General features: G+C 44.9%; 1 protein-coding gene across 1 annotated transcript; it reads left to right on the forward strand.

Annotated features, from left to right (window-relative positions):
• The first annotated feature begins 7592 nt into the window (after nucleotides 1-7592).
• On the forward strand, nucleotides 7593-8126 carry LOC124700328. Its single transcript, XM_047232479.1, has one exon. It carries the CDS (start codon nucleotides 7702-7704, stop codon nucleotides 7999-8001), a length of 300 nt encoding a protein of 99 aa, XP_047088435.1. The 5' UTR covers nucleotides 7593-7701; the 3' UTR covers nucleotides 8002-8126.
• Nucleotides 8127-8377: the final 251 nt, after the last annotated feature.

An 8377-nucleotide genomic window follows, 5' to 3' on the forward strand; every position in this document is an offset into this window, starting at 1 on the left:
CGAGTGGTTGGCCAGGAATTGAATGATCAGGAGGTCAACAAGAATCAGCCGTTGGAGATGAAGATTTGAGCGTGATATGTCGCTGATACGAAGCAGATGGAAAAGCGAAGGGTTCGGCAAGACATCAAATTCGGCTAAAGTATTTTCGATCATGAACTGGGCCATCGGTGAGCTTGCCACAATATATGAGTACACCGGGAGGAACCTAAAATTTAATCCATCCAGAGACAACAAACAACGCAAAGGAGAACACGATTGGGATGCAACTACGATTATTTCTCATTAGTTGTTCCAATGTGATTCTACCAAGATTTATTGCTGCTTCTGTAATCTGTAGGGTGGCGTACTATGGGAGGACATGCTTTATCTTACGGGTACAAATTTGGACCTTGGAGACAGATAAGGGAATCTTAAGTTGGATGCTTTCTGTGCAACGTTATGGTTTCTGTAAATATCCTTGTAGCTAGTATAGAAAGAGCTCATACATCCTAGCTGCATCTCAAGACTGTAACACCGTAATAGAATGATGACTTGGTATAAGTATAACACCTTCGACATTTTGAAGCTCTTCCATTGGGATGTCGGAGCCATGTACCTTCTCTTTTCATAACCCAACATTGATCGTTGTAATGGCCTTAGGCCTTCCCTTCATGATCACCAAGATGCTCTCTTTTGCTTTATGGTTTCTTTGGTGTCCCTTGATTACCTCTAAGTAAAGTAAATTCTTCCAACTTCTTTGCTTATCTCGAACTTGAAGCGCGCGAGGCTTTGGAAACCTGGATAAGTGAACCGTTGTTTTCACAAATATCCTTGACTCCCACCATATTGTTTGAATATGTGCAAACTTTGAAATATTATTAATCTATATGTTGAATCTCCAATATAGGCTTGTAGTTTCCTTCTGTAGTTGGACTTGTTCACTTGATGGGATCAACAAGAAAAATGATGAGCAACGTGCAGCAGGACAAACCTTTGATTAAAAAAAGATAGACCATGGTTCTATTTTAACTGTTCAACAACAAGTTAGCGATAAGCATAACTGGCACCAATTGTTTCGATGGAGAGACAAACATGTAATTATGTTATCGTTAAATTTGTAAGCAAAGATAATTTGGAAAAAAAACCTTGCTACCCAAGTTCAGTTTGGGGTTAGAGGAAAATTGAAAGCGATGTCCGTTTTGTTTATTTATTACTCGATCTTTACCGTGTCAGGAAAATGTCAGACTTGCTAATCCAATACCATGTACGTTGTACCAGTGGTGGAGCCCAAGAAAAAGTTGCCAAATATCCCTTCATATTTGACAGTTTTTGGCTAAAAAAGCAACTTATATTTACCCATTTTCCCCAAGCCCATTCCCCCTAACTTTTGACCAAACCTCCGCCGCTGTGTTCTAACATTTTAGCTGCACGAGACACATGTGCCATGCTTAGTATTTAGCTGCACGAGACACATGTTCTATTTTAACTGTTCAACAACAAGTTAGCGATAAGCATAACTGGCACCAATTGTTTCGATGGAGAGACAAACATGTAATTATGTTATCGTTAAATTTGTAAGCAAAGATAATTTGGAAAAAAAACCTTGCTACCCAAGTTCAGTTTGGGGTTAGAGGAAAATTGAAAGCGATGTCCGTTTTGTTTATTTATTACTCGATCTTTACCGTGTCAGGAAAATGTCAGACTTGCTAATCCAATACCATGTACGTTGTACCAGTGGCGGAGCCCAAGAAAAAGTTGCCAAATATCCCTTCATATTTGACAGTTTTTGGCTAAAAAAGCAACTTATATTTACCCATTTTCCCCAAGCCCATTCCCCCTAACTTTTGACCAAACCTCCGCCGCTGTGTTCTAAGATTTTAGCTGCACGAGACACATGTGCCATGCTTAGTATTTAAAAGCCCATTTGCCCCCCCCCCCCCCCAATTTTTGTCCCAATCTCCGAGCCGCATAAGTACGTACGCGTCGTGCAAGATTTGAACTCACAATCTCGTACTATGTATGCGAGGACATGTACCACCATTCTGTTGAACCACTTTTGTCAAATTAGCTATCATGATTGAATTTACTATAATTGTTTGCACTTCACTATGAACTTGTTCACATGTTTTTTTTAACTTTGTGCATAATCGGCTACATAGAGCAAAGATGATAGTATTATCTTCATGTTGACTTTATTTACCTTGACATTTTTTAAATTTTTTACTAGTAGTTATAGATACATTATTTTCACTCTACTAGAGTCCTTTATCGATATCATGCATAAAAGAGTAGCCTCAAATTTTCCATTTTTTTATTTGTATGATCTTTATAGGTTTACTAATTCTCGGTTGATCTAGATTTAATTTGGAGCTCAGTTGACTCTGGAACCATTGGATTATCTTTTGATTTGTGATAGCGTGAGAGTTGCAAGCGGTGTTGCAACCGTAATTTCTCAGTTGAAATCAGGGTCGCAAATATGATTTTCTAGTTGCAAGTGGGGTTGCAACTAAGATTTTTCAGTTGCAAACACTACAAGAAAAATCTTCCATAGAGACATTTTACTAAAGACACTTCCGACTTTGCCTCATTAAAAATCACATTAAGACACTTTGCATATTGTAGTGGCACTTTTTGAGACACTTCAGAAATAGTCTCAAATGTAGGGACATTAGTTGAGACATTTCTGTAAGGTATTGCAATTTTCATTCTATAGACAACTTATGAGACACTCCAAAAGTGTCACAGATAAGTTATCAAGAGGCAATCCATGAGACACTTCATTGTATGTCTTTACTTTTTCTCTAGAGGCAATGTTTGAAGCATTTTGCTTGTTCTCTAGAGACATTTGTTATATGTTTGGGCGATGGTGGGCAATACTAATTAGAAATTTGTTCCAAGTATCAACATATACTTGTGAAAGGGTGAGATGGTTAATGGATTAAGTCTTAATCATTAAGGTCATGAGTTCGAGTATTGCTTTTCACATGGTTTCTTCACATTTATTTACACTAGAGACACAATATAATGCCTCTTTTTTGTCTTCTAAAATGTAAAGACATTATTACTATTGTCCTTAGCACGTAGAGACACCGCCCGTAGTGACACTTTTGAGACAATATGGAAAGTGCCTCTATAACTACGTAAGAGTAATTTAAGTGTCTCTACTGGACCAAAATAGTGTCTCTACATGCCAATTCTCTTGTAGTGAAATAGGGTTGCAACTAAGTTTTTTCGGTTGCAAGTGGAGCTGCAACCGTGATTTTCTAGTTACACATGGGAGTGCAATTGAGATTTTTCTAGTTGCAAATTAGTTACAAGTGGAATTGTATCTAAGATTATTTTTAGTTGCAAGTGTGATTGCAACTAAGGTTTTCAGTTGCAAGTAGGGCGCAATTATGATTTCCTAGTTTCAAGTGTGGGTGCAACGAAGATTTTTCAGTTGCAAGTGGGGTTGTAATTGTATTTTTTTAGTTGCAAGTGCGGCTGCAATTTAGTTTTTTGTTTGAAGTGTCGTCGCAAGTAAGTTATTTTTGGTTCCAGGTGAGATTGCAATAGGGTTTTTCAGTTGCAAGTGAGGTTGCAACTGAATTTTTTCATTTCATTTTATCTATTTACTTTCTAATTGTCTTGATGCTGAATAACTTTTACAGCATTAAGAAGTTCTCAACTAGTTGATAACTAAGCTAGTGCTTAGTCAACTCGTGAAACGTTGGATCGTGTTTTGCTTCAAGACCCGTGTTTGTCCAAGTTCATTGCTTTTTTTAGCCCATCTCGGCGCTGTGTGGCATGTTATCATCATTCTGTACTAGGCTTTTTCTGTCCATTGAGTCTGTGGCCTAGGTCGGTGTGTGTGGTCTGATTAAGTTTTTGTGTGTACCCATTGTTACTTCTAAAGACTTTTGTCCTTGTAGGCTCGTATGTGTCTTTTTTTTGTAGGTTTATTTAAAGCTATTTTTTTAAAATTGTGGGTCTTGGTGGGACTGAAATTGAGATCTTTGTAGAAAGGGAGTTGTAACTAGAATTTTTTTAGTTGCAAGCGGGGTTGCAATTAAAGGTTTTTTTTAGTTGCAAGCGGGATTGCAACTGAGGTTTCCAGTTGCAAGTGGGATTTTAACTGAGGTTTTTTTAGTTACAAGCAGGGTTGCAACTGTGATTTTTATGAAGTTGTAAATACGGTTGGAACTGAGGTTTTCTCCGGTTACAATGAGGGATGCAACTGAAATTTTTCAGTTACAAGTGAGATTGCAACAGAGGTTTTCTCCAATTACAAGCAGAGTTGCAACTGAAAATTTTCCGGTTACAAGTGAGAGTGCAACTGAGAATGCCCGATTGCAAGCGGGGTTGCAACTGAGATTTTTGTCCAGTTGCAAGTGTGGTTGGAACCAAAAAAAATTCAGTTGTAAGCGGGGTTGCAACAGAGATTTTTATCCAGTTGCAAATGAGGTTTTTTTCAGTTGCAAGTAGGGTTGAAACTGTTTTTTTTTTCAGTTTTAGCCAAGATAATTTTCAGTTTTAAACATGGTCGAAACTGATTTTTCTCATCTGCAAGTGAAATTACAACTAAAATTTTCTACTACAAACGGAGTTGCAACTGGGATTTTTATAGTTATAAGTCGAGATGCAACTGATATGTTTTTGTTTATCCAATCGTAAGTAGACAGTGGTTTACCATGGTAGGTTGCAACTCTTTTTTTCTAAAGAAAGTACCGTTTCTTAATCACTTTAGAAGCTGGAGTAGTACAAAGAACATATAAAGGTTGTTGAAAAATATTATATAGAACACACCACAAGTCACGCAACAAACCCAGAGCTAGCGTACGGTTCGGACGCCTAGGTGCATGCATACAGCTTTTCTGGAGAGGTGTGCGATGAATTTTTAATACGATTTTAACGTACGATTTTATGCTGATGTCAGCTATCTCAGAACTAAACTGGTTATCAGCTAGCTGAGCATTAGACGGTCTCTAAGTGCATCTCCAACCGAGCGATCCATCCCGCGTCCGCGCGTTCGGACGTGTCTAATCGGACAAAAACTTGGCCAGCGCACGGACCCATCCCTAAAACGGATGGCCGCAGCATCTGGGATGACCCAAACACGGCCCAAATCTGGGACGAGTTTGTGTGGCCGCGGACGCCGAAGGCTGGTCGCTCGCGTCCTCCCCTTGTCCGCCCCTGGCCCGCCTGTCTGTCTCCCAAAACACAAACCCCTCGTACACATCTCCCGCCGCTCCGCCGCCACCCAAGGACCGGCGATTTGGGAGCGGCGTCGACGTCGACCACCGTCGTCGAGACACCGGCAAGCGGGGCGGAAGCATAGGTCGCGGCCCCGCGCTGCTTTCGCCGCGTCGTAGCAGAGTGGGAGGACGACGTCGCCGTCGCTGTTGTCCTCTCACCGTCGTGAGACCTCCTGCCGTTCGCAGCTGCGTCGTTGCCGCCGGAGGTGAGCTATCGTGCACCGTGTTTCCAGACAGCAAGTCGGCCAAGACGGCCATGGCCTGCAGGTCCCTACGGACGCATTGGATGGCCTCCGCCTGCGAGGTGTTCGATGAAATGGGCGATCTAAAATTTGTCCCTTTTCATATGTAGATCATGGTGGACAGCGACGACGACTACTTCTTCAAGAACTTCATCGACACGTCGCCAGACGAGGAGTCCGACGACGGATTTTTCACGGAGGCTGCGCCGATCATCCACGAGCACATTGTCTCGCAGGTCCCCGTGTACCGGGGGTCCTTGCCGGGGCACGCGGCTGCCTTGGACCGCAAAAGAGAACGCGGCCACGACCAGCTCTTCAACGACTACTTCCAACCCAAGCCATTGTTCCCGCCGGCGTTTTTCGCCGTCGTTTTCGGATGTCCAGACCATTGTTCCGCCGGATAATGGATGGCATCAAGCTCTACGACGACTACTTCTGCGCGAAAGTGGATGCAATTGGCAAGGTAGGCCTCTCTTCGTACCAGAAATGCACGGCAGCGATTAGGATGCCCGCATATGGCGTTGCCGGTGATTTCGTAGATGAGTACACGCGCATGAGTGAGTCTACCGGCTTGGAAGCGATGTACAGGTTCTCGCAGAGCGTTGATCGGTTCGTTCGGAGAACAGTACCTCCGGCAACCTAATGCAGAGGACACAGCTCGTCTGTTGTCAATCAACGCTTCCAGAGGTTTCCTGGGATGCTTGGCAGCATAGACTGCATGCACTGGGAGTGGAAGAACTGCCCCTTTGTTTGGCAGGGGCATACATCGGCCATTTTGAGGGGTGCACAGTCATTCTTGAGCCGTTGCTTCACATGACACATGAATTTGACACTCATTCTTTGGAATGGCTGGCTCGCACAATGACATCAATGTGATGCAGCGCTCTCCGGTGTTTGATAGGCTAGCGTACGGTCAGTCCCCTGATGTGGATTTTGAGATCAATGGTCACCACTACACCAAGGGGTACTACCTTGCTGATGGTTACTCCTCAAGGTGGTCCGACATCATTCCAGGACATTCTTCATGTGCACCATGTAATTCGAGATCTAGCTGTACACAACCAGCTGCAGGCTGATTTGGTCGAGCAGATGTGGCAGCATGTAGGCAACAATGCTGCAAACAACAATGATGAAAGAAATCCCGAAGCCTAAAGCATTTGTATCGTTTTTACATTTTATTTGAATAATACTTTATTATTGATTACATGGACAATGTACTGTGTAATAAATTTTGAGCATTTGAATTATTTTATATATTTTCTATAATTTATTTGGCGTTTTATAGTGAATTTACAAGCAAAAAGCCATCGCGACCCAAATCTACGCGTTAGGCGCAGCGTGCGACCCAAACGGACGCGCGGACGCGGGCTCCATCCGCGCGTCCGCTTGGCCATCCAAACGATCCAAAACGGACGGCCAAGCGCGTCTGTTGGGTCGCTCGGTTGGAGATGCCGAACAAAGGAGTGGTACCGGCTGAAGTCCCTTGGTCCACGAGGTACGTGCACGGAAGCGATCGAGCAGCGATCCGTATCACTTGAGCGCGACGGGCGAGAAACTTAATCTAGTGTCACACGGTAGTGACAGTGACAGGCTGCTTAACTACTCCGCATAGTAGATCGAGTCCAGCTAGTGAGGAGGCCACGCGGTCTCTTTCACCCACGACCGCATCCTCGCTTTTTCCCACTGAGTGTCTGTTCATCTCGCGTGGAGAAAAGAAAATGGCCCTTCCATCGGTTCCCGGCCAACTCAGCCTCGCTTTTACGGCCGTCGAGAGGTGAAAGAGACAAAGGGCAAAGGAAACGCTCGCCGATGGAGCGTTAGGAGTGCGTGTGGTTCGCAGCTCAGTGCGTCGCGGCCACATGCCCTTTTACGTGGTCAAACCGCATGCACCGTTAGTCAGTTACTCCAGCCCCAACTACTATCGTCCGAGCCGAAAGCTACGGGGCACGTTTAAAGGTCAACTTCGGCCGCACCGCGAGACGAAAGCCACGCGAAACACACCACCAGCGGGGAGCGCGCCGCGGAGCCCCGTTTCCCAGCTGCCTCCTCGCCCACGCTACCCTGTCTTGCTCCTCCAGCCAAGCTATATAGCCACCGCTCCCAATTCTCCATCTCCTCGTGCCAAACCCGAAGCACGGACAACACCTGCAGCCAGACCGAGCTCAAAAGCCACCGCTCCTCCGCGCCTCCATTGTTCCCTCGGCAGAGACAGAGTCAAAGACAGCAGGAATTCCACCGACCGATCCATGGCGGCCCGGTACGTGGAGATGCTGGACATGGGCGTGCGCATCGCCGCCAGGTTCCACTCCCACTGCCCGCAGACCGCCCGCATGTACTACAAGCCGCCGCAGTCAACCTCCTCCTCTTCCTCGTCCGCCGCTGGCGCCTCCACGGATCGGAAGGCCGCCGGCTTCGACCACGAGGCTGCGGCGGCTGCTGCGTTCCGGCCCTTTGCCGCGACGACATCCTCAGCGGGGTTCGGCTCCGGCGTTCAGCCAGGTTTCTGTTTCGACACCGCGCAGGTGCTCATCTACGAGGTCGTATGAGGAATTTAAGACTCTCGGACCAACGACGGCTAGCACGAGTACTTCTTCGGGAGAGACCTCGATCTGGGATGAGGAATTTTGTTTAGCTTAGTCTGTAGCACCATTCTTTAATTCTACTATGTCCTTGCGGGAATTGATTAAAGAAACATGGTTTTCTTGCTTGCCCCTGTCATGGATCCCTCGTCTATATATGATTGTCAAATCTTTTATTTTTTTGCGAAAATATTGGATTGTCAAATCTAGCATCCAAAGTCTTGTTCGAGGATCACCAAAAGTTTTTAAGTTAGCGAGATTGCCAAGGATCGGCCCACTGCACAGCACGATTTTAACGAGGTTGCTTCGGTTGGGTAAGGCTGGAGTATACTAACAGTACTAG

This window comes from Lolium rigidum, chromosome 3 (genome assembly GCF_022539505.1).
Source record: "Lolium rigidum isolate FL_2022 chromosome 3, APGP_CSIRO_Lrig_0.1, whole genome shotgun sequence".
Classification (NCBI taxonomy): Eukaryota; Viridiplantae; Streptophyta; class Magnoliopsida; order Poales; family Poaceae; genus Lolium; species Lolium rigidum.